Source organism: Toxorhynchites rutilus, chromosome 1 (genome assembly GCF_029784135.1).
Source record: "Toxorhynchites rutilus septentrionalis strain SRP chromosome 1, ASM2978413v1, whole genome shotgun sequence".
Taxonomy (NCBI): Eukaryota; Metazoa; Arthropoda; class Insecta; order Diptera; family Culicidae; genus Toxorhynchites; species Toxorhynchites rutilus.
In genome coordinates, this window is record NC_073744.1 from 121,293,096 (window position 1) to 121,320,800 (window position 27,705).

A 27,705-nucleotide genomic window follows, 5' to 3' on the forward strand; every position below is an offset into this window, starting at 1 on the left:
GAGGGTTCCGGGAATTTGAGGAAGATTGAAGATGATGGGACACTACCTGTCTATTTTTTTACACCTCAAACGCTCATTGTATGGACTTTTAAAAATGCAATAAAGAATTGAATTTAAAGAAAACTTTTTCACCAAACATGTCTTCTTTTAGTCCCGCTACTCACCCGTTATGTTTACGTTGACCGTTGGATGATCTGCAAATGACAGAATCATCGATTCCGGTGTAAGTTCACTCATGTCAGTTGGTCAGTTAGTTAGACTATGATCTCAATAGACTAAGAGCAGACTAACGATCGCAAAGAGTTAAATCTTGTACGTGAGGAAACAGATGAAGACAACCTACGAAGACAACCAAACTGCCATGTCAACAAGTGCACCACTTGTCTGTGACATCTTCTCTATCCAAGCATGAAGCTTGAAACATGAAAGGTCGTAGTAGGCATAATTAAATTCCTGTATCCCTGGTAATCTGTATCTTTCAACGGTAAAAACTTGACGTTGATCCTGAAGGCTCTCGTCACAAACAAAACAATGGTCTCGAAAGTGTATAGGGAAGAGTGCCTGCAGAAACGACTACTTCCGTTTATTACGGCCCTCAAAGATCTAGTGATGATTTAGCCAGGTTTGTCAAGCTGCCACTACAGTCGAGTGGTGCTTCAGTGGCACAGTAACAATGTGGTCGATTACATTGAAAAAGATCTCAATCCTACCAATTGTCCCTAATTTCACCCAATCGAGAAATATTGAGCAACTGTCAAGTGGAAATTGAAGAAGGGGGCGGTACAGACATGAAGAGATCGTGGAATAAAATGACCGCTGTGGTTTACCAAGAGTCCAAACTTTCATGGAGGGTATCCGAAGAAAAGTACGAAAATTCATCAAAACTATAAAGGAATAATGTTTTCTATATTTTTCTCTTTCTAAATTTTTCAAGCCTTATGGTTACAGACATGCTCACAAAATCACTGAATATAAAGCAAATTTTCACAATTCAATACACAAGCAATACGAGGTCTGTTCAAAAAGTATTGCTACTTTTTAATTTACGTGGGTTACGTATATTCGATTCTAGATTTTTTTTGTGGCATTATGTTGGTACTCATGTCTCTCACTTATGCTCACAAGTACGGCTATTTTGAATGTTCAGTTAACTTTTGACAACTGCTTTTCTTACACGTGTTTTGGTTCATCTTCGATTTTTGACTATTGCCTATCGCTAGAGAAATCCTTTCGTAGTGCTGAAGCAAAATCGGCTATAGCTATGGAAATGCTTAATGGAATGGGATAGAGTAGACCACTCTATCTACAAGAGCTGTTCTAAAAATATCACGATTTGTGTGTACCCACGGATTACTTATATTCGATTTCAGATGAACTAAAACACGTGTAAGAAAAGAAGTTGTCAAAAATTAACTGAACATTCAAAATAGCCCTACTTGTCAGCATAAGTGAGAGACATATGTACCAACATAATGCCACAACAAAAATCTAGAATCGAATATACGTAACCCACGTAAATTCGAAAGTAGCGATACTTCGTGAACAGACCTCGTACGGTCATTGTGCCTCTGGCCTTGATGGTAAAATAATTAGGATTTTTGATCTGATACCCCTTCTATTAAGCTCTCAATGATAAGATTTAGTGGCTCGAATGAGCAACCACAACAATATTGTGTATCTCCATTCCCAAATTGAATCTGCCCGAAGATTTGTAAATGCGGCTACAACTTGTTGACTACAGAGGAAAACTACTCCAATCCAAAGAGAAGAAGCTCATGGTTTTCAACTTTATAGTCAACACGCTAGTAGTAGAGTATCGATTTTCTGTACCCATTCTAGCTAGCACCGATTGTAGCTCTCACATACACACCAGGAAGATTGAAAGTAATGGACGCAACAAAAAATACCAAAAACACGGAACAATTGCCAGCCAGCTGAAACTACTACTGTTGTTGTTTTTTTTTGTCAGTTTTATTTGAAGTGTAGTTTGAAGAGGCCACTCGAAGACTCATTGACGGTGTTATTTTTGAAATAGAAAAAAACATTAAGGTGTTTATATGTTGCGTCGTAATATTTGAACTAAATGGCCTAATTACACTTGCACTAGTCACCTTCCGATTTTGTTGTTGTTGGATACCGAAGCTCTAGTTATGTTGACGCAGATCACAGATGTCCAATCATTATCGGAAGGTAAGTAGCATAGGTGTAGTTGCGCACAAATAACCTAAACCAGGGAAAAAACTATATGCAGACAACGGACAAGTATGCAGGTATTTTTGTACAATATATATGATTGAATCTTTGATGTCTACTGATGAGAGCGATGATTGTGAATGTATAGAAGTCATAATGATAAGAACATGTCCATGGGGTAAAATGATAACCTTACGACTATCTAAATGATTATGGCAAAACATAACCAGCGATATAGTTAATGGATGAATAGAGATGATGATTATGTAGTAAATTTGTACAGTTCCTTATGTCTCATGTCTCTGAGTAGAGTGAAGTCACGATATTCCCACATGTTAAATGCGAAAATTAAAATTGCCTTTGTTTTTTCAGAAAAAAACATACATCTTGTTCGTTGGTACTTGTTCCTTTGGTTGGAACTCATCTATTAAATATTTTAACCCAATTGAAAATTATTGTATTTAGAATCGCGTTTTTTACAACTGTTAATTCCAGATTCGTTTCCGCGATAATCTGGACACGCTCAAAACACTAACTTTTTAAATATTGCAGCCATGAACAAAAACTTGCATAGAAATCCAAGAAGTTTCTGGAATACTTTCAATTCCATTTTACATATATCTGATCTGAGGTGTTTCTGGGCGATTATAAGTCACCCTCTGTTCCTAGATCGTGTGATTTATTTTCAAAACACTTTGCTTTAGTATTTCTCGCTGATGCAGCCAGCTCGCTTGAAGCCGAGAGTGCTGCAGCTTACGTTCCGGAGCTTTCACTAAACTTGCGATCGTTCATTGTTACTACACCAATGCTAGAGAAGGACGAAAAAAAATGAAACGTTCAACAGTTCCTCGCCTCTGATGGCATTCCAGAAATGCTTTTTTTGTTGTTTTGTTACAGCTTCGGCACTCTCTCGCATCTATGCAATTTCGCTGGATCAACGAATCTTTACAGATGTATGGGGAAGCACTCATTTGTGTTTTTTTTTATCTTCGCTTATTTTTCGTTGGCCTATTTCCGCCACTTCAGTGCCAATCACCGACATCAGGGAGGCGACTCCACCTGTTCCTACCTATCAGACTCAGCAACTCATGAGCCGGGCCAACTTCTTTTACTTCCCCTCAGAAGGAAGACGTAACCAGAGATTTTTCGCCTCAGAAAATCCCAACGACGCCAGCTGGGATTGAACCCAGGCCGATCGGATTGTGAGGCTGTTACGCTAACCACACAACCACTGGCGCCGTCTCTCATTTGTGTTTGTCGCCTCCAAAAAAGCAGACAAGTGTAACGCGACCAACTATGGTAGGATAACTAGCTCATCTGCCGCACCCAAGCTAAGCGTGAACGATGTTGTCTTATTCGAAGTTAAGACAAGTTATATCTCACCAGTACAACATGGCTTTAGGACAAGACCCTCGGTTAGCACTAATCTCCCCGAGTTCTTATCGACTTATGTCAATCTTTCATAGGAACGTACTCAAGTTGATGCTATTTATACCAACATAAAAGCTACTTTCGATCGAATTGACCACCGCATCCTGGTGAGAAAACTATCCCATCTTGGTGCTTCTGAAGGTTTCATCAACTGACTGAAGCAGTCTCACGCTTCATCTACGTTTGCTGTTTGTTCAGGAGTCCCACAAGGCTTTTTTTTTTTTTTTTTTTTTTTTTTATTCTTTGTAGGTATTTTCAACAAAATCTGTTGTCACTAAATTTGTCAAAAACTAAATACATGTTCTTCCATTCACCAAGGAAAAAAATCTTCGCTTGTCCCGACCCAAAGTTTGAGAATGTCTCGATTGACAAGGTGAACCATTTTAAATACCTTGGAATACATTTAGATACAGGTTTATCATGGACACAACAAATAAATTCTTTAGAAAGAAAAATCTCCTCACTTTGTGGTATATTGAAAAGAGTATCCTACTTTGTATCACAGAGACCGTTGAAAAATTTTTATTTTGCATGTATTCACTCATTACTGCAATATGGAATAGTGGTTTGGGGACACGCATGTAAAACGAAACTTAAAAAACTACAAGTGTTGCAAAATAGGTGTCTGAAAATAATATACAAACTACCAATCCTCCATCCAACGTTAGACTTATATTCCGACGATTCTCATAAAATACTGCCTCTTCTTGGACTACGCGAATTTCAGACTATCAAACTTATCCACAGCGTTATTAATGACAATGATATTCACCATAATTTGACAATACCTATAGTAAATCATCAACACATCACACGACAAGCACAAAATTTAATGCGAAGTAGAGCAACAACTAATGTTGGTCAGCAACGCATTCTGTTTTATGGACCATCTCGTTTTAATGCCTTGCCATCTGAAATTCGAACTATCACACGTTCTGATAATTTTAAAAAGAAATTAAAACAATATCTCAAATCAATGACCAATGTTTTCGTATTATAGATCGATCAACCACAATAATCCATGTATCGTTGTATGCTTGCCAGTACCCTATTTTGAGAAATTAATGTTCCATGTTTTGTTTTTTTTTTTTTTTTTTTCTCTATTTTATGTTTCTCCTCTTATATGGATCCCTTAAAAGAAAAATTTTTTTTTTCACTGGGGTCCATACATTTTTGTTCTTCATGTTTTTGTCCACTCACCTCGTTTCTAAATGTTTGTTTATGTCCTTTTTATTTTTTTTTTTTTAATAACTGGAGCCCAACTCTAGGATCCTCAAGTCAGAGTATCTTCGAGATGGGGGTGAGTGGAGGGTAAAAAAAAAAAGAAAAAAAAAAAAAAGGCTCCACCCGGGAGGGTGTCTTGGGTGTCAACCGCCCACACTTCGGTTTTATGTATTTAAACGTAACCTAGCTTCGCACGATCTCCGACCTAACTGTTGAAGTGGATAGATGTGAAGTTTCTGAAGTCTTAAGTTCATTCCACAATGTGAGTATTACTTGTAGTGATTTTTCAAACTCAAGCTAGGTTTCAAACCTAGGTTGTATAATTTTGGGAGCGTTTCTTGAAAGTCCCACTACACGATGAACTGTAACACATCTAATGCAGTCAAATGAATGGCATCGTCTAGGCTGATTCTAGCGGCCTTCATGATGTCCATGGAATTTTTAATATCTCTAACAAAAGTTCTCTCTTCAAAACTTCGTGGTAGAAATTTGGATGTAAGAGATTCGACTTCCCAGTTCGCTGTTGGATGCTGAGACGTGTTGATTTTGAATTGCTTCAAAAATGTCGGCTACCTCCGCGTTTGTAATTCTCGATAAAAACTCTCATTCATTGTTATCCCAGGTCCGGAAGGCCTCAAAAAAGCCTTTTGAGTGGCTTTCGACTGAATGTTCCTTTCAACAGCAAGAGAAATGGGCAACACATTGAGTCTGGACACAATATTACCCAGAGATAATCCTCTAGTTTTTTTAGTTTAATAAGGTTTTATTTTTGCGCTAGATCTACTTCATTAGCACATTTACAGAATTACACATGGCATAAAATTCTGAAATCACTGAAGAGACCGTGAACTTATACTTATTTATTATAGGATTCGAGTTCTCGGCAGTATCGCATAAACTTCATTGGCTGTGATCAGCACATCGTGGTTCGCATAAATGGGTTTCACGCATTAAACGAAGGAATAGAAGTTAATATTTATTGCTGGCAATTAGCTAGATGTTTCTTACTTTAACCTTTTTCGTGGGAAGCATGTTTTGATAAGACCCAAGGCGAGAGTGCTGTATGGGTCACTCGAGAGGTGATAATTTTTTTTCTGTTTAGGTCTCGTCCTTTATCGCGCATCGAATGAGCGCGAAGGGCAGAAAAAGAATAGGGCATAGAAAGAAAAATGTTTATTTAGGATCCCGAGTGGCGAAGTGGAGGATAAGAACAGGAAAATATAGATAGGGATTTCTTTGCTGGCAATCAGCAAATAGTTAGGTCGTAAAATCTTCACAGTTGAGCACTTTATGAAATTTATACCGTAGACAGTGGCGTCTACATTTCAATCAGGGAATTTGATACTCAAATAGGAAAAGAATGGTGGTAGCAGGGCCCTGGAGTCACCCCTCAGAGATTGATCCTCCGTATACTACGCCACTGCACACAGAGAGAAAGGGGGTGATGGGAAAAAATTGTCGCAAATTGGATGATGTGCTCATTGTAAAGTTGTGAAAACAATTTATACGAACTACAATAGGTTGATCACAACCAATGAAGTTTCATGCGATACTACCGATAATTCGAATACTAGATCAAGTTCACGATCCTTCTACCAGCAGTTTGTGATTTCAGAATTCTGTGTCATCTGTAATTCTGGTATGATGTACTACGTAAAGTAGATCTAGCGCAGAAATATTTGCAAACTAAAGGATTATCTATTAGTAAGGATGTAACTAAATTCAATACGACAAATTTTATGCAGCCTTGGCTCAATTTGTGTTTGTTGGGATAGGGATGCCAGGACCCTGGTACGAGTTCATCATTTTTTGGGTTAGAGCTAGTGTGAACAGTGTTTGCCGATTGAACGTTTCACTGAGTAACTCACCTTCATTTGATCAAATATGAACTTGCAGAAGTCATTTCCGTCGGTAGCATTCATTTGCTGTTACATGCTACGGATCGTGAAACAAACGAAAACGAAAGAACTCTGATTCGGCTAGCACTTCATGATACACAGGCATGCGAACTATAACATCATGATCGCTTTCTGTGCGAAATCAATTACAGTGAAACCCCCATAATCCGCGAACAGATGAGTTCCATAGTAAATATATAGGCCTTCCCGGAATTTGTCAGCGAGTGGTAGGCTCATGCTCTTTTGTTTTGGTCATGGTTTTCAAATTATCAGACCACTGTTGTACACGACCTTGTAGATGGATAGTTTAACCCTTCTTTGCATAGTGGTGGAAATTTTGATCATAACATTGAATTCCCAAAAATTATATAAAAGAACAAGTTCACTTAAATTTGTTCGTGTCTGGACATTGATTTATTCCACCAGTAAGGAAAAAGTCATGCAAAGAAGAGTTCATGATGTCTGTATTGATAAAACATGATTTACATGCTGAAATATATTTTTTCCGTGTTTGGATCTCATTTTAGACCTTTATTGCGTTATCCGCGATATTCGTTATTCGTGATGACTTTGCCAGACTATTCCACGGATAATCTGGTTACTGTGTATCTCGTTGGCGCTCGGGTGTCACCCGATCACGCTACGCCACTGCCCATAATTATGAAATAAACAGTTGCATTAGAAATTTAAAGTTTCATGGCTTTTTAATATAATTGGGTGTCCAGATTATTGAGAATACAGACCTCATCGTTCCATCCAAGAAAATAAAATAAGCATCATGTCATGACAGTGTATGATTTTCCTGATTTCCACAAAGAACGCAAACGTGGATTGTGTTTGATAGATCATGATGGAATGCACATAGCTTTAGACATATAAACAAAAAGGCATATCAAACAAGCAAATTACAGAATAAAAACCTAACGGTGCAAATTAAAAATGTGTGATCTCAAAGAAATCCTTCATATTAGGTGTGAAATGTGTGTAATGAGATTAACAAATGTCGAGGAAGACATACAAGCTTGATTTCATTACTGGAAAACTTTTTTTCCACACAGCAAAATGCTTGCGAGCGGAATCGAAAATACTATTAGAGCATTTACAGTGGTTTTAGATAGAGAACACGAGTTATGGCCGAGAAATGCTCAATAGTACTTTAAATAATTTATACATCTCATCGGTACTGACCCTTGATTCTTCCATGTTTACCGTGCTCGAACGATCGAGCGGCACGTGGCTCATCCGGACTGAGAGGTCTCTGCAGTCCGGTTTGTTGCTGCGCGGCTATCTCTTCGCTTAACCTCTTCGCTAAATCCATAGCTTCATGGCCAGACACAGTGTGACAAGATCCAATTGGGATTGGCTCAGATGATTTGATCTTACGAATCTTTCTGTCTTTGTTTTTAAACGTTTCTGTGAAAGACTGTACAAAAGAGAATTACTAATGTCATTTTTTATACTGTTTGCATCGATACTACATTTTCTTTCGAGAGAGTTTGACAAGATCCATGGGAATTCTCCTCTTCCGTATCATTTTCTTCGTCAATACGGGATGTGCTCTCCTCGTCGCCACTCTGAAACGGTTCCATTTTGTTTACCTTATTTTGTACTTCACCGTGATTTAGGTACTCACCGCATTCTTTGATGTAACGGAATCATTGCGACTGTGCGGTCTAAAGCCCGGACCAGGAGGCAAATTTTTCTGCACACAACAGTTTACTCCCGGACTGAAGTGTAACTCTACATGGAAACGTTCCTCCGAGCAGGGATCCTTGGTAGGATCTTCATACAACATTATTACAATCTGGGACATATAGTTCAATTCCGAAACCATGGATACATATTCCATCGCCCGACGCCACTGCTCGTCGGTTAGAACGTTCAAGAGACCACCGTAACGTAATACGGTCAATAACGAATGAACGTGACTTTCACTAGTGAAATACAACCGTGTTCGAACATGCCTACCGGGGCTTGAAACACCATGGCTATACCGAGGGTTCAGTCGATTTACACTTTCATCGCCAACTTCTTCAATGTTTCGTTGCAAATCAGCGCGAATTTTCTTCAAAAGAGGCGTACAAATTCCTTGACCTATCGTCAGTTTCTCATGAACCGTTAAGCCATACTCTTGTGGAATCACAACATCTGCTAAATACTTAGCGTATATGTACAATTCTTCAGCCAAATCAAACTGAAGGGTATGTTGGTTATGTTGCAAGTCATACTTAATACAATCGTATATGTCTGGTATTTTCGAAATATCATAGTTTTTGCTTTTGGTGCAGAAGTCTTTTTCTATTTTACCCCATCTGCGACCCATGAGTTCCCATGTTTCTCCATGATACAGTACCGCATCCCTAGTCTTAGGGTCATCCCTTTTTACAGCCACAACTCCAAGCAAGGATTGAATTAGCGAGTGTACATGTGCGCAACACTTGACTGGATTCTTGACAAAATCCATTGCGAGGTTGATACTTATGGCATTGTCGGGATTTATTGCGGCACGATCTTCTACCGTGAAATCCCGATCGATTTGCATTAGCTCATGCAAACGCGACTTCGCCATGTTTTGATATTTACTCGAATCACAGTCATTGTCTAGTAAACCATTAGTATTGGCACTTTTCACCATCTGTACCAATATTGGAGTCAACTCTCCCTCCAACGCCAACAGTCCTTTCGCGAATGCCGCTGCCGTCATTTGAACTCGACCTTCGTCCGAAGCATATATTTTCAAATCATGGCGAAAGGTTGAATGTAACCGCAAAAGACCTAAACCTTGGGCACCTAGACCCTCCTTTCCGTCACGACTTTGTCCTCCCGGATACATGCATCGGAAAATTCTTCCCAACTCTTCAGCTTGAATTCGACCGGCCGGGGTTAGTTCACCTCCCCATTTTAAAATTAAAACCAGTGAAGGGTCCTTTGGGGCATCTACTGTTCCACATAGGAACAATTGTATGGAAAATAACAAAGTATTAGAGCATATAAAAAAACTAGGGGTGGGTAATAATCGCAAGATTGACGTAGGACTACCGCTAGCTCTGTAATCATTTGTTTGAAGTTGCATCTGCATAAATTCTCAACTAATGGGAGAATATTTCGGGTGTTTCGAAAACGGAAGCATTACGTTGGAGGCGCAAGGTTTTGATCTTTAACACATCTTTGTCGACTGTACGAAGTGACATGATAATCACTCCATTCAAAAGATAAAATGTTTACGAGTTATATGCTTTGAAAGCAAACTATTGGTAGAGACGAATACACAACAGACAACAACAACAAATTATTTGAATCACAAAAATCTATAAATATTGGTACCTGCTTGAAATTCCATCATGATTAATATGCAGGTGATGCAAGACACGGCTCGCAAAGCAAGATTGTCGTTTGCTTTGTGCACAACATCGTCGAATAACTTGTATGTAGCGAAAGCAAAATATTCAGCAAATGAAGCAATCACGCAATACTGGTGCAACATTTAATCTCCGCCTTCTCATGTTTGTCCGCTACTTTGCCTGTCAATAACTCCCAAATTCTTTCCCCTCTTTGTGTATGATATAATTTGTATACCATTTCCAATTGACAAAATATCTGTCGTTTCTAATTAGTCTACATAAATGTTACGCTTGCTCTACCCTTCCTCACAACACCCACTTCCCGTTTGAGTAAACATCGTTCGCCGGCGAGCGTCTAGCGAGAATGAATTGTCTTTCTTAAAATTTATTGTACCCCCAATAAAATCCCGACATTCGTAATCTTAGGGACCCGGAGACTGCAGACGGCCAATCGTTAGGTCGGGCTGGCCTACTAGTGCAAACACCGACCCAACTGAATCGGTGTAATATGCGCATATGCATAACTCTCCGTACTGATCAAGAAGCCGACCAAACTAGAGTCTTCATCATCACTATATGGTGTTGCTTGCCAACTCATCGGAACATGCTGCGGGAAGAGCCCTTCAACAATATACCTCAACCTCACCGGACAGTTTTCACGGAGCGTCGATGGACCTGTAATCTTTGCCATCACCACTCTATATGGATTGCCCCAAGGGCTCGTATCGGCATCGCGGCATACCTCTTTAAAGCAGTTTATCTTGCTAAGTCTTACTTCATGCTAAAGCGCGCCGTTCGCCGTTTGAGTACTTCCCTGCGCTCCACTCTGCCGGTAGTATTTCAGGCCTTTTGCATTCTCCTCCTGACTCGCAGACAGTTCGACCATTAGTTTTCGCGGTATGGCAACGTGACATGCTTTCAATAGAAAAAAAAATGTCAGCTCCCCAGCATTGAGATTGGTGACTGATCGTTCCTCTCGTAGTGCTTCAACGGAAGAGATTCTTATCGAATTCTTTCGACTTTCGTCTTTTGTTCTCATACTTCTTGTTTAGGTGAATTCTGATAATGGACAATGTAGCGAATGGCTTGGTGATCGCTACGAGTATAATCATCGCACACTTTCCAATAATTTTTTGATGCCAACGTCGTACTGAAAAAGGGGACATCAATAATTGATCCTCGACTATTTCTATGGAAGGTGCTGTTGGAGGCTTTGTTAACCAGTCTCACATTCAGCTTTGCCAGGGCGTCCAGTAGACTAAAACCACTCGCGTAGGTAAATCTACTCCCCCACTCCACTGACCATACGTTTAAATCTCCGCCGAATACTATGAGACTCCGTCCGATGAGCTCTTCTGTTAGGTTATAGATCATCTGATCGAACTACTCAATCGACCATCTATTCCGGGGGTGCATAGCAATTGCACACGAAGATTCCATTAATTTTGGCAATCACGAACCCTTCATATGCATTGGATACTACTTCCTGGATGAGGTATCCTCCCAACGTTGAAATTGTGGCTATCGTAGCTTTATCGGTTACCCAATTTTCGTTGTCTAGAGGTTCTTGATACGGCTCTGCTATGATCGTCGCATCATCGCATTTAGTTTATGATGCGGCTTGCCATAGCAATTGTTGTGCCATGTCGCAATGGTTAATCAATTTCTTCTTCCGTCGTGCAGAGCATGCATCTTGGGGTTGGTACAGGCTTTTGCTAAGGGCCCTTGTTCCCGCATCTTATGCAGAGGCAGAGGATGTATCAGGTCCTTTGCTAGATTATCAGCTATAAGCTTGGTGGTCAAAATACTTGCATTTAAAGCACCTCACCACTTGCTGAGTAGCTCTTAGTGAGCATACTGTTCATCCGACTTTTATCTTGTCAATCTTCAGCATGCTGCGGTCCTGGTAGTCTTATGTTGCTATTTGTGTATCTCCGAATGCTTTCCTCGGTTGAATTGCTAGGGAGACTTATCCCAGCTCAAACTGTTCATTCAGGGCTTCTCTCCACTCTGATTCTGAAGTGATCTCATCCAGATTTCGGCATTAGACCACTATTTCTTAGGACATAGCTCTCACTTTTGATTTTTATCCCAACAAAATCTCGACATGTTTTTTATAGACCGAACTTTTAACTGTTGGGTCCTTTTCCAGTTCGAAGAGCATTCTGGCCACGTTTTCTCCGAGATTTTTCCGAATCTCGTTTTACCCTTTGAAGAATCTCGGCATAGGCCGCAGTACCCGCTGTAGCCACAATCAGAGCATCTGGCTTTGAACTCTCCTGTCTAGGCTGTTGTTTGTTTTTCTTCTTCTCTTCTTTTTTCTTTCTTTCAACTTTTTGTCACTCATTTATCTCTTTATTGTTTTCAAAATCCTTCTTTCTTCAGGAGTTTATCTTCTTTTTTTGGCTTTTGGTTAATGGGGCCGAGTCGCCCATTGGATTCGGACCGCTCCTTTCGGCTCTCTCTGCACAACCTCTTTCGTTCGTTCAGGAAAACGCTCTCATTTTCGAAACTTTGAACTTACACCCCAGTATAGAAATAAAAGACGGAGTCCTACGTCAAAATTTGTACGATTACAAAAAGATACCGTAACGAAAATGATTAATTCAAACAAAACATAAAACTAAACGTACTAGAACGGTGTTTACCATCGTCTGAACTAGATCCTCGCGGACGTCCTTTCGGTTGGTATTTCATTTGCACCTTACGATTGATGCCAGAAAAATGCCCGTACCTACGTATGTAGTAAATATTGAACATTTCCACATACAGTTAAAGAAAATGAATGTACATACATTTCTAGCACACTTTTCAACTGTTCCAGTTTGCTTTGTTTTTCCTCAATCTCCGAGTCGGCGGCTTTCGTTTGTATTTCTGCAAGTAGTGACCTTGCAATATCCAAAATTTCTTGCAATTGTTTCGGCCGCTTTAGTTTAATATGTCCGTACTTATAACCATCGTATTTCTCGAAAATTTCGAAAAATTTCGGATGTCTCACTTCTACTTTCATTTTTTGCTTCGGCGTTCGATCGCCATGCCTTATAACGGCAGTAACACAGCGCAGTTCCATCATTTTTCCGAATGTTGTCGGAACTATCGGCGGATCGTCTAATTGAAACGGAACGGACCATGGTATATGTAAAGTAGGTGCCAGTTCTCGAAGTATCATGTTTCCTAATATCTTTGCGCTATCGTCGTAATATTTGTTAGAATTTTTCACGAAACTAAACCCGTTAACATCACAGACAAACGATTTCCCGTTAGCACGCAGCAGATCGAATCCGCACACGGTTTGTTTGAAGGCAAGGCAAACCTTGCGCGAAATCAACTTTTCTGCGTTACTCAAAATTACTGGATACCTGATTTCCTTGCCGTCACTATCTCTCTCAACTTTACCATCGAGAGCAGGGCTCTTTCTAGCCTCGGCATGGGCGTAATCAGGACCGACCGTATACACTTTCACATCAGTTCCATCAGTTGGCATAAAATCTTCATAGATGAAAGAACCCGTTTTCCTAACACGAGATTCGGGCGAATACACGCTACTGCGGCTTCCGATCTGCAATCAAAAGCAATATTTCTAATTATTTATTAGTAGCGAAGAGACTAGAACAAACCTTTCGAAACAGACGTTGGCTACCTCCACCGGCCGATGTGGGATAGTAGATGTATATGTTGTGATCCTCAGCCGAGACTGGCTTCTCGACAAAAGGTTTGTTGAATATAATTCCATTGACTTCCACATGATCTTCAGATTCTACTAGCTCGTGTTCTGAGGAAAACATTACAACAATTTAAGATCTTATCCAATTTCTTCACGCACAATATTACGTTTTGGATCCGGTGAATCTCGATCGAGCACTGCATATCTTGGAATCTCAATGCCTTCCTTCTCCAGTATGGCATACACACGTCTTCGATCCTACAAAATAGTAAACAGAGATCATCCCGATCGACTGATCGACTTATCCAAACGGCAAATATTAATGATTCTTACTACCTGAATATCGAATTGCATATGTAAATTGTTAATTACATATGGCTGTCTGAGCTGCGCATACTGAATGGCCTTATCCAGCGGGAAACCCTTGGAGTGGAACGATATCAGACAGTCACAGATGGGCCACTTCTCGACAGGTTCGCCGAGAATAATTTCTTCGCTGAACACGATCATTTTTATGAACTCGAACTCCTGCAGCCGGGTGAGAATCTCCTTCATCGGTTTGGATTGTGATTTTTTGGCCATTGCACACACTGCCACCACCACCTGCTTGCCGGATGCAGACGAATCATCCGAGTCGAGCCCATCTGTTGAATCAAGGTCCCCCTGGAACAATACAGATGGCATGTGCGTTGGTTACAAAGTAGAATACACAATATTTGACACTACTAGAGATTGTTACACGTAATTGAAATGATTTTCTAAAGGAAATAAAAACCCTCTCACGAATTTGCTAGACAAACAAATAAAACAGAAAAGGCCTTCTGGACCCTACACCTCTTATTGAAATACCCTGCATAGTATACGTAATACTGTGTGAGAAGGCAGCTTTTCTTTGCTGACAATTCCAACATCTTTGACACGTTGAGCCCCGAATTGTTCTTGCCACGCTTTCCATTCAGCCCGCTTCAAGAGTATTTGTATAATATGAATGATCGGATGCTGTGATCTTTTGTCTGTTCATCGGCATGGATAGCCCGTTCGTTGACGGACAAAAAAGTGGAGACAGTGCTCAACCAGGAACAAATCATACGCACTGTGTGCGAACTTAGGTATAAATAAAAAATAATTATGAGATTTTATTATTATTATTTTATTATATTTCTAAAAGTAATAATAATTATAACTACACATAATGGCAGAAGGTGAGGGATCTCCTGATATGGAGATCTCCGATTTTGAAATGAGTGATTTCCCCTTTTGCACGAAAAATAGGGACAGGAAATACGTTGAAATGTATTACTACATTGGTAGATAGTTCTCCGGGGACGAGCCAGCTCACTCTGCCAAGCCCCCATCGACAAAGCCTCCCTCACGCTAACAAGCCTCCCTCCTCAACCTTCTAATATTCCTACTCTCCCTCTCCCACCTTAAATCTCACTTCCCCCTTCCGATGTTCCCGTTACAACTAAACCCTCGTCCTTGCCATCCTCCTCTGTTGTCTCCGCTCTCCGCGGCAGAGTCTATCTAGAAAATCCACCTGGAACTGGCTCATGGGTTGTTTTCTTCCGGCCAAAACCAAATGGTAAGGCCTTGAAGGACAGTCAGATAATGAAAGATCTGGACAGATACATACACTGTCTGAAATTTGTAATGGTTGATCTTGGGTGATTTCAACTCTCACGGAACCGCCTGGGGGGAACAGTACGACGACAACCGTTTATTGTTGATAAAGTCTTGTCCAGTTAGAATCCGTACGCGTTGCACATTTTACAGCGGCACAGTCAGTGGCCGCTGCAAGAAAGTTTTTACAGCGGTTTGTTTACAAATGTTTCCTCTTCTGGTGGTAAAAGTTTCAAATTTTTTCGTGCCGTAAGTCCGGAGTTATTCCACATGGAAGACAGAAGAAGAAAATTAATCTTGCACACCCACGTTGACAATCCAACGTGGTCGGGTGCGAAGATCGCGAAACAGTTGGATATCGCTAAAACTACCGTATGTGATGTGCTCAGACGATTCCGCGAGCGGAACAGCGTGGACCGGGCGGTTCAAAAGAAGCGTCGAAGCGGAACCTACGATCGTCAGCTGAATTGGAAGGTGTTGAGAACCGTCAGAGCAAACCCTGGACTGTCCGAACATGATATCGCTCAGAAATACGGTGCCGCTCGTAGTACCGTTCGACGAATCATTCACCGAGCTGGACTTCATTCCTACAAAGCAATCAAGCAACCAAATAGGACGATGAAGCAGAGTCTAGTGACGAAAACTCGCGCTCGTAAGTTGTATTATCAGGTACTAACGAAGTACCATGGATGCCTGCTCCAGGATGACGAAACTTATGTAAAAATGGACCTCGGCCAACTTCCGGGACAAAAATTTTATCTTTCCACGGCACGAGGCGATGTCCCCGCCAAATTCAAGTTCATGTTCATGGACAAATTTGCCAAGAAGATGATGATCTGGCAGGGTATATGCACCTGTGGTGCGAAGACGCCGGTTTTCATCACTACAAAGACCATGGATTCGAAATTGTACAAGGAAGAGTGCCTGAAGGAGCGTGTGTTGCCTTTCATAAAGGCACACAATGGTCCCGTTAAGTTTTGGCCTGACTTAGCGAGTTGCCACTATAGCCGGGAGGTTCTCCAGTGGTACCGCGACAACGGGGTGGATTTTATCGAGAAGGAGTTCAACCCACCAAACTGCCCCCAATTCCGCCCAATTGAAAAATATTGGGCGATTATGAAGCGGAAGCTAAAGAAGACCGGAAAAATGGCTCGGGACGCTGCAGGGATGACCAGATTCTGGAAAAAAAACTGGCCACAGAGGTCGACACTGCCGCTGTGCAACGTTTGATGGGAGGAATCACCAGAAAAGTGAGAAGTTTCATCAGAAATGAAGAAAAATAATTTTAAGGACATTTTTTTGTAAAAGTGCAAGAATATATCTTTCTTTTGGTTGATCACTCTTTTTTGTATGTCATTCTATCTCCGAGATATAAATGATTTCTTCCGTACGGATTCTAACTGGACAAGACTTTATATGACCTTTGTAACAGCTTCAATTGTGCAATTTATTATCATGCCGGGTGTTCGGGTTCGATTCCCGTTCTGGCCGGGGGGATTTTTCCTTCGACTTGCACTGTGGTCACGCGTATTCTAGAGCTTGCCCCTCGGATTACATTCAAGGCGTGTTATTTGGCTTAGGAAATCTCAACTAAGTATTAATGAATGACGCTAGTTAATGCATACGTTGAGACGGCAAAAGTTCCACAGGGAACGTTAACGCCATTCAAGAAAAAGAAGAACAGCTTCAATCACCGAGATTCGTATGTAAGTCGGGTCTCTTACTTGAGCCTATCCCAAAAGATTTTGAACCCATAGGCAGCGGCGTAGTGAGGGTAGACAGCGCCCCCGGCAAACGATGAAAATGGCGCCCCAAAAAGCATCACTTTTTTCGATTACCGTACTATTGTGAAGTTTTAGACCGATTAAGAACAAAAGGTCAGGTTTATTGACGAAAGGAGTGTTCCTCATCTACGATACTGCGTGGCTCCATTCTGCTCGCGTAACTCAAGAGCAATTGAAAAAAATACAAATGGACTGTGTTCGAGCATCCTCCTTACTCCCCAGACCTCGCCCCTAGCGACTATCACTTATTCCCGGTGATGAAACAGGCGTTCGGCGGTCAACGATTCGATAACACTAGAGAAATTCGTGACGCAGTTACATCGTACTTCAAAAAGTCGGACGCTACACACTTCGCGCTCGGAATAGAAAAACTCGTGCCACGCTATGAAAAATGCATCGAACGTTACGGCGATTATGTAGAAACCTTGTTCACCTTGTTTTTTGTCTTAACTTTAATTTTTCCGCGATTTCTGAGGCACTGAAACTTATTTTTTGAACGACCCTCATACTACAAGATAAGTAATCTCTCTTGCGATACTGACACCATCGGGCGATGAGGCGCTTTTTTCTAGAAACCGTGTTATTTCAGCTGGTGGTATCGATGTCTCATGATTTACTCGTCATTTTGGCATTTGTTCGGATTCTCAGAAACCCCAATGTGACGCGTTAGAAAATTGTCCTAAATTTTCAAAATATTTATTGAAATTCGTTCTGCGACACCCTTCAGAACCGATACCTCCAGCAAGGTACCGATTACAAGACAACATCTCCTCATCCAGCTATCAATTTCCGCGTAATGATCATTATCAACACATTTTCAAATATACATTAAACAATAACCAGAATACCCGAATACTTTATTCCTAACTTCCGTAAAAAAAATCGAAAATTCATTATTTTTCGAGACAGGGGCCCACCCTTAAGCAGGTATGGGCAAAATCGCATCGATGGGCCTGATTCTCGAATACACTTCACGGTGGAAACGGTATGAAACGCATTCGCGATGACAACAGTACGGTGTCGGCATCTGGATGCGAGATTAGTTTCCCACTAAATTTATCATTATAAAATCAAATTATCTTCAGATTAAATTTTTGTATGAGATTATTATATCACACGAAGAAAACAAAGTTTTCCACTCACATTGAATACCAGTTTGATACGAAGAGGTTAATTTTCATTAATGATTTTTTATTTGAAAAGTGCTTATTCAGCCTGAAAACTCATCATTATCTTCGACACTTCACTAACTCGTAAAATGTAGTTCAATGGCGTGCCGTTTATTTCGTTTCCACCGTGAAGTGTATTCGAGAATCAGGCCCGATATTCGTTCAACAACACTCATTCACAGATGAAACTCACCCTTCTATTCTCCGTTTATGCCTCACTTTATTTGAGACAGAAAACATTCACCTATCCTCTTCGCAAAGTTCATTCTCGATTAGAACGGAAAAATACTGTCTCGATTCCCCTCATCTATTCTCAGAAATTGTTGCATTTCCTCATTTGCCTCTCGGAATGATGGTGATAGAATCAAACTGGAAACTTTAGCTTGAGCCAGCGAGTGTCTCTGTGATATCATTCGTTTTTCACTCAAATAGCAATCATTGAGCCTCGATCGCGGCAGTAAAATATAGGTAGATAGTTGAAATCGAGTTGTTTCCTGTGCACTATTGCAATGACATTTTTTTTGTTTCTAGTATAAAACGATCTAAGCCAACGCAAAAGACCATATTAGCGCAAGTTATTGATGAGCGGGAAGGTAGATTCATGTGCACTTGAATGCTGACAAGGAAAAGAGTACAAGGGAAAATAAAATCATACATACACGCAGATTCAATCTATTTTGACTCACTTGTTATTTTGTTTCGTACGATCCTTCCAAAGGAATATTCATTCATTGAATGTTGTTTTCCACTCCTTGTTTTGTTATGTTTTCTATCAGTCCCGAATGAAGATGGTCGGGGAGTGTAAAATGATTCATCGTGCAATCTCACGATTGTTTGCTGCATTCTTTTCGCCATGATTATTCCAAGCAGATACAAGAGTGATTTATAATCAGGTGTGGAGAAATGAGCGAATGAATTTTTCCATACTTGCCCTTAAGCAATAACTGTAAAACAACGCCCAGCATGGAGAGGCGCCCTCAGAGGCGAATGAACTACAAAGTTTTAATCCTCTCTAATACAAACAAGGAAGGAAGGAGCGCTCAGGCATGCATAGTGAAAAATTAAAAGAATATTTATGTAATGTGACGCGATGTTGTTTTATTTTTCGAAAATCAAAGAGAGGTTATTGATTTCATGTGAGGACAGAAGCTACTACTCATGATGGATGTTCTTTGCTTAATTGAATGATGAAATATAATACGAGAAAAAAATTGCACTCAAAAATTCTTGAATTTTGGCGCCCCCAAGGGTCAGCACCGGGTTTGCCGCCCGTTCACTACGCTTCTGCCCCATTACATTATAACGGATAGTCTTAGCTCTGTCGAAGCTATCCGTTCAATGTGGCCGGAAAAGCGCTCGCCGTACATGCTTGAGAAGATACGAGAAATTTTGAGTGCTCTATCCAGACACTGTTATGTCATCAGCTTTGTCTGATTCTCTTCACATTGCCCGATTCCGGGTAATGAGAAGGGTGACTCATTTTTTCAACTCCATTCGATATGAGAGCTGATTGTTTATTTTGAGTCTACGCTAAGTTTTTTGTTCTAATATACGTACTATCGTCGTTAATCGTGTTAGCTTCGTGATTGAAACATTGTTTATTGTCCGCGTCTCATCGGAAAAGTGGAGTACAGCAGATTCTACTTCCGTATCGAGTATTTTTGCGATTTTATTGCGAAGTTAGCGATACACTCTGCAGACTCCATCGTGATAACTGAATCCCTCTAACAGTGGTCTATTGTGTGAATTCAACTGACTGCCTTCGCTATCACCTCGACAGACTGTTAGGAAAAAGTATCTAAAGTAGAAATGAATAAACAACAATGCGGTGCTTGTACATTGGAGATCAACGATCTGGAACCCGTGTGCTGTGGCCTCTGTGAAACATACTTCCACATTAGCCAGCAATGTTGTGGTATGAATCTAAGGTTTGGAAGGATATTTTCACGCAAGGAAAGGCGGTATTCATCTGTCCTGCTTGTCGGAATGTACTGAAAGGGAGAAGCGTTCGTGCCTATATAGCCGAATTGGGCTGTTCACAGCCGTCAGAAACGAATGGCATCGCTTCACAACTACAGCAAATATCCGGCTTAGTGGAAGAATTGAACAAAAAGGTTGATTCTATTTCCACTGGTCCTCCAGGCGCATTGGCGCCGATAATCATCGCAGCAAATGAGAATAGGACACCAATTTACCCAAAACTGAGTGTGAAGCGTCGCCGTGGCGAGGATGACCATACCACTCGACCAGCCGCAAACAAAGGCACAAAGGCTATGCATTTTGAAGATCTTTCCATCCCTTTCATCACACCCGCAGCTCCGCCACCAATGTTTTGGCTCTATCTGTCTGGATTTCAACCCATGATCACTGACAATGATGTCGAAAATATCGTTTCCCGTTGTCTGAATTCTAACGATCCAATTAAGGTCATTCGACTCGTGCCTAAAGGAAGAGATATTTCAAGCATGACCTTCGTGTCGTTCAAAATTGGTGTCAACCCAGCTCTAAAGCCACAAGCCCTCAATGCTGAAAATTGGCCCGACGGTTTGCTGTTTAGGGAATTTATGGTGCAGCCAAAAAACGTGACTCGGCGTGTGATCACTAAAACACGGGAGACCCCTCTTGCAACCGCGCAGGACACAGCAACTCCGATAGTGATTTGAAAGGAATGCGATGTTATGTGGACGGTGGGAACCAACAGGTTCCCGCCAAAGGCGAGTATTTAGTCGAATTTGCACCCCCTCCCACTCTCAATGATTATACGTTGCAGTGCATTAACCGCGTGGATGATATTTCGATCTACTATCAAAATGTACGTGGCCTGAGGACAAAAACGGAAGAGCTATTTCAAGAAGCAAGTGACTGTAATTTTGACGTGATCATCATGACCGAGACTGGACTGGACGATTGCATTACCTCGCAACAGCTTTTTGGTACCGCTTTCAGTGTTTTCCGTTGCGACCGAAGCCCTGCCAACAGCAATAAATCTCGTTTTGGTGGTGTCCTGATTGCTATTGCACAGCGATATGTGAGCCGAGTTGTGAACACTATGAGTGGGCAACGCCTGGAGCAAATATGTGTTTCCTCGACGATAAAGGGTAGGAAGCTCTTGATATGTGCAATCTACATCCCACCGGATAGGAGTCAGGATGTCGGCGTAATTAACGACCACCTTGCCTCCATGAATGAGTTATGCAATAAATGTTCAAACGATGATGTTATCCTGACATGCGGTGACTACAACCAACCGCACATGCGTTGGCGTTCGATTGATAACGTTATCCAATGTGATAGTTCTCAACTACCCTCGTCCAGTAGCACACTTTTGGATGGCAAGGATTATTTGTGCCTCAATCAAAGAAATCTTGTGCACAATCCACTCGATCGCATTCTCGATCTGATCTTTTGTTCGCCCGATATTGATATTGATGTAAATAACTGCCCGGCTCCGTTGTTGCCCTTAGACTCGCACCACCCCTCGCTTGAAATCTACCTACCCGCGCGTGTGGTATGTGTCGAAGCAATAGAAAGAAGAGTGGACCGGCCTCTAAAATTCCGTAAAATCGATTTTGCTGCTCTTTTGGCCTATCTGTCCACTGTTGATTGGGATATGATTTCTGCTATTAATGATGTCAACGAAATGGCCGAACGTTTTAATTCCATTTTGAACGATTGGCTGGTTACGAATGTTCCAAGAATCAAACCGCCAGTTTCGCCCGTCTGGAGCTCGCACCGTTTACGTACACTGAAGCGCGCGCGCAATGCTTGTCAACGGCAATTACGTCGTCATCGTACGCTTACCAACAGACAATGTTTTCAACAAGCAAGTAATGCATATAGGTCTTTGAATGCTTCTCTCTATAAATCCTACGTGTTCCGTGTGCAATCCGCTTTGAAAACAAACCCGCGTAGTTTTTGGCACTTTGTTAATTCCAAAAGGAAAAATTCAGTGATCCCAATGAATGTTCATTTAAATGATATAACAGCAACGTCGGCTACAGAATCAAGTCAGTTGTTCGCTGAGCACCTTGCGTCCGTGTTTGCAGAGAATCCCGCTTCAAGGTCTGAAATTGGAGAAGCCATCCGTGATGTTCCCGTTGATATGGTAGATCTTGGTATATTTGTTGTAAATCCGGAAATGGTCTCCCTTGCTGCAAAAAAGCTCAAACGATCGCTAATCCCTGGCCCTGACGGTTTGCCTGCAGTCGTGATTTGTCGTTGTATTGCCATTCTTGCGCGACCACTGAGTGACATATTCAATCGCTCGCTGCAGCAAGTAGAATTTCCCCGCATCTGGAAACAGTCGTTCATGACACCAGTTTTCAAACGTGGTGATCGACATAATGTCGCTAATTACCGAGGGATCACAAGTCTCTCAGCTGTCTCGAAATTGTTTGAGACTATAGTACGGGTAGTGATTCTCGAGGCAACTAAGAACTATATATCTACTGATCAACACGGGTTCGTGCTTAGGCGGTCGGTTACCACTAACTTATTGGACTTCGCATCACGATGCATAACGAGTATGGAGCATAGAGCACAAGTGGCTGTCATTTACACAGATTTGAAGGCAGTATTTGATAAAATTGACCACAACATGCTACTGCACAAGCTGATCCGTCTTGGAATTTCTTCACAGTTGGTATCCTGGTTGGAATCCTACCTTACGGAACGAGAACTTAGAGTGACGATTAATGGATACTTATCACGACCGTTTTCAAATAAATCCGGAGTCCCACAAGGTAGCAACCTCGGGCCTTTGCTGTTCATTTTGTTCTTCAACGATGCTGCTTCAGCTCTTGGAAAAGGATTCAAATTGGTTTACGCTGACGATTTGAAGTTATACGTCATAGTACGCACGGAAGCGGACTGCTGGTTTCTGAAAATTTTGCTAACTTCGTTTGCCGATTGGTGTCAGAGAAACAAATTGATACTAAGCGTTGAAAAATGTCAGATTATCACGTTCCATCGCATTGTACAGCCAATCATATTTGATTACAAGATAGGTGGCAACGCTTTAACAAGAGTCACGAGCGTAACTGATCTTGGAGTTCAACTGGACTCAAAAATGACTTTCGATCTACACCGCTCTATGATCGTTTCGAAAGCATTACGTCAACTAGGGTTCATTTCGAAGATAGCGAAGGATTTTTCGGACCCATATTGCTGGAAGTCATTGTATTGCGCACTTGTCCGTCCAATTCTGGAAAGTGCATCCGTTGTATGGCACCCTCATCAGGTAACATGGTGCCTAAGGATTGAACGAATTCAACGACGTTTCATTCGCATGGCCTTACGGAACTTGCCTTGGAGAGATCCTGACAATTTGCCTCCATACCCTGATAGATGCCGATTGTTGGGTTTAGACACACTGGAGCGCCGCAGAAGAATTCAGCAATCGACGCTAGTGGCAAAATTGATTAACGGAGAAGTAGATGCTCCAGATCTACTGTCAATGTTGAACTTTCGTGTGCCAAATAGATCGCTTCGGAACACAACGTTGCTGCAACCAAGCTTCCATAGAACCGTTTTCGGATACAATGAACCACTGTCAAGTTGTTTTCGTGCGTTTTCGGATGTCGAAGAGTTTTTTGATTTTAATGAACCAACTAGACACTTTGTTAGTGTCTAGTTGGTTCATTAGTTGGTGTATTGAATTAACTGTTATTTTACAAATTTTATTCATCAAGACTAGTGTCAAATGAATTACCACAAATAAATAAATAAATAAATAAATAAATAAATAAATAAATAGATAAATAAATAAATTAGTAAAGGTGGGTGCGATTGAAGGAGACTTTTATCAGCGTCAAATCGCGTTCAATAAATTTTATTTTTTAGTCCGTAAAAATACCATCGATAATTGGCAACGTAAATGGAATAAAGATGAATTGGGTCGGAAGTTTCATTCGATTTTCCCTAAGGTTAGCCTCAAACTGTGAGTCAATAGTCTGGACTTGAGTCGGGACTTTATTCGCACCTTCTCCCGACTCATGTCCAATCACTGGTCATTAGAAACGCTACTCATTTGGTCCAATCTTGCCAGCAACAATCTCAGCGTTATCACGCCATGGAGCACGTTGTTTGATCGTGCAAGGTTTGTATTTTCGTCGATCGAATTTAGAAAACTCCCATTTGGTCAGAGGACAACAGCCCAATGTGCCGGTGAGAGATGTGCTGGCTCGGTTAGACCTTGACTACATTTCCCAAATATATGTTTTCCCCAAAGCTAGCGATTTACGTATGTGATTGTCCCTATATCCTAATACCCTCCTTTTCTTCATTTGCGCCGGAGCTTCACCCAATAGAGAAATATTGGGCGATTATGAAGCAGGCCCTCCAGAAGAACCCAAAAGTTGTCAAATCGGAGGCGGACTTCAAGAGAAAATGGATTTCTGTTCAAAAAAAACTACAACCTGACGTTGTACAGAACCTTATGGACGGGGTAAAGAGGAAGGTGCGAGCATACGGGCTTGGGCTCGAAGTATGAATAAAAAGAAAATGCCAAAAGTTGTTTAATAGTTTTTATTTTACTGTCTAAAATTTTCAAAAGGATCGGTCTACTGGGTGAATTTCTACAGCGTTTTTTCCGTGATGCAATTTGATGTGACACACCCTTTACTAAACTCAAGTCAACCACGAGTAATCGGTTTCGTATCCTATTCATTCTAGGACTAAGTGAAAATGATAATATATAATCGTTTTAGAAATACAGTTTAGAGTTTGGCTCCTTGAAACCTATGTAAATAAGCATGTGAAAATAAACGACTTAATAAAAAAAATAGAAACGCGATTTGTAGACCTTTTTTTTTAATGAAAAAAAAGTTCTTTGCCAATATGTTTAATTTTAACACAAAATTAAACAAAATATATAGAATCACATTTATTACAATGGGCCCTATTACAGAAATCGAGTCGATAAGAATTTTCCTCGTTAGCTCTATTTTACTATTATAGATACCAAGCAAGTCGATAGAATAGACCGAGTGAAAGCTATTGGTGCAACTGTAAAAAATTTTCGAGTCGTTTGGTTTGTTTGTCGCATATCTTCAGAGTATTATTTTGTTTTGGTTTGTGTCCTTGATATTTTCTTTTGGAAAACATTTCAGAAACGCTTAAAATATAAGCAATTTGCAACATATGAAGTTCGAACTCGGTAACAGATTATCTCGGTTTACAAAATAGGAAATTTTGCTCGATGTGACTGTAATAGTGATTATATCGACTTCTCGATTCGACTTACATAATAGAGCTTACATAATAACACAATATAATGTAATATATCGAAACTATAATTGCAGAGCTTTTATCGTGGCAATTCCTAGTATTTTTATTAAAAACAGTAAGGACCGTATCGTTAATGTGTGAAAAAGGCTATAGCTAGTTTTGACAGCTGTTTATTTTTTTCCTGTTGTTCACATTAAGTTATCAGACACCGGTTCGGCTCGGTTTATGCTTCATATGCATTTGTTGACTTATATGCAATCGGTTAATATTCGTCGTATCCGTGATCAATACGCGATGACGTAGGTTCGTTAAACGCGAAGAACGACACGAAAAATGCGACCTTCCACCGAAACCATCGATGACAAGACCCGGAGAAACCATCCTTTCGTGGCAGTTCTCCAACCGATCGTCGTTAGCCCGTACTACCTCGACAATGCCATCTCCGACCACGCCGTAGCCGATCACTATCCCGTCAGCATGAGAAAAACCTTTATCCACACTAGAATAGGAGGATCCTTAAGTTATTAGAAGATTTATTTGTTACCAAAAAACTACTTCGTCTTCGCTAATCCAAATCCGAAAACCCATTCTAAAGCATAGTTCATCTTAAATCTGGACGCACTGTATATTATACCACAACGCTCCTAGTGGTCGGATCTAGAATGTTTTGACAGCACTTTGTTTTGGAATGTTTCCTCTATCAGTGCTGAAAATTTCATTACGATTCGTTGTGTTTCAAAAAAGTTACACGTGATGGAAGCCGCGAAACTAAAATTAATTTTGGACACCCACGTCAAAAACCCGACGTGGTCAGGTTCAAAAATCGCGAAATCGTTGAAAATGGCCAAATCGACCGTGTGCAGCGTTCTCAAACGTTTCCGTGCGATGCATACTATTGATCGGCAGATTCATACCAAGCGTCATAGTTGAACTAAGGATCGGAAACTGCATTTGAAGGTGTTGAGAACGATCAAGGCAAACCCAGGGCAGTCGGACTATGACACCGCCAAGAAATTCAACGCCGACCGGTGCACCGATGCGGTTGCTTATCGGGCCAGTAAGCAACCAAACCGGACATTGAAGCAGAATGTAGTAGCCAAAGGACGTGCCTGGAAGTTATACAACCAGGTTCTAACGAAGTACGACGGATGCATCCTCATGGATGACGAAACGTACGTGAAGATGGATTTTGGGCAGCTTCCAGGCCAAAAATTTTATAAAGCCACTGGTCGGGGTGATGTCCCCGGCAAGTTCAAATTCGTTTTTGCCGATAAGTTTGCAAGAAAGTGTTTGATCTGGCAAGGTATTTGCAGCTGCGGACGAAAAACCCCGGTTTTTGTGATAAACAAGACCATGGACTCCAAAATGTACAAGGAGAAGTGCCTGAGAAAACGTATTCTTCCGTACATTAGATCTCACGAAGGACCAGTAAAGTTTTGGCCAGATTTGGCAAGCTGCCACTACAGCAAAGAGGTACTACAGTGGTATCGAGACAACGGGGTGGATTTTGTCGAAAAGGACATCAACCCACCCAACTGCCCTCAATTTCGCGCTATCGAAAAATATTGGGCAATTGTCAAGCAGAAGATGAAGAAGAATGGTAGGACGACTCGGGATGCAACAGAAATGAAGAGATGGTGGAACAAAATGGCCGCTGAGGTCAGCGAACAGGGTGTCCAAACTTCGAGATTTCATCAAAACCACATCGGAATATTTTTTTGTAATTTTTCCATTAAAGTGCAATAAAAGACCTACATTTTGAGTACATAACATTTTTATTTCGTTCACATAGCTCCAAGATAGACCCGTTTTAATGCGTCCAGATTTAAGATGAACTATGCTTTATGCATATGGAAGTAGTACGAAGGGCTTCTAAAAGAAATATGAGTTAAGTAGGAGGAGTAAGAAAATTTTCCGCGATCCCCGTGATCATGCCAGTTCACTACAGTTGACATTAATGCTTAATCATTTTTTTTATGATTTTTACTCATGTTTCGTCCATTAATTTTACGAAAAAATATTTTTTTTTACTTTGTTTCTTATGTTTCGAAAAACGTGACATAAGCGAAATATATTCAGTGATAAAATCGAGGGTGATTGATTCGAGATGTTACTGTACTACTACATTTTATTAATACTTAGTTGAAATTTATA

At 40.9% G+C, this 27,705-nt stretch overlaps 1 protein-coding gene across 18 annotated transcripts in view; it reads right to left on the reverse strand.

The window, feature by feature from the left end:
- Window positions 1-27,705, reverse strand: part of LOC129763297 (inositol hexakisphosphate and diphosphoinositol-pentakisphosphate kinase) — a 64,261-nt gene that overhangs the window by 14,414 nt on the left and 22,142 nt on the right. For 11 of the 18 annotated variants that reach the window (XM_055762219.1, XM_055762208.1, XM_055762209.1 and 8 more), the window contains 8 exons: window positions 14,085-14,414; window positions 13,919-14,009; window positions 13,705-13,859; window positions 12,883-13,646; window positions 12,721-12,821; window positions 8,380-9,686; window positions 8,225-8,320; window positions 7,935-8,169 (listed from right to left, as the gene is read on the reverse strand). In XM_055762219.1, the coding sequence (XP_055618194.1) occupies window positions 7,935-8,169; window positions 8,225-8,320; window positions 8,380-9,686; window positions 12,721-12,821; window positions 12,883-13,646; window positions 13,705-13,859; window positions 13,919-14,009; window positions 14,085-14,414 (3,079 nt within the window). The remainder of the gene's footprint in view (window positions 1-7,934; window positions 8,170-8,224; window positions 8,321-8,379; window positions 9,687-12,720; window positions 12,822-12,882; window positions 13,647-13,704; window positions 13,860-13,918; window positions 14,010-14,084; window positions 14,415-27,705) is intronic. The other 7 variants (XM_055762215.1, XM_055762211.1, XM_055762218.1 and 4 more) reach the window with 7 other exon arrangements.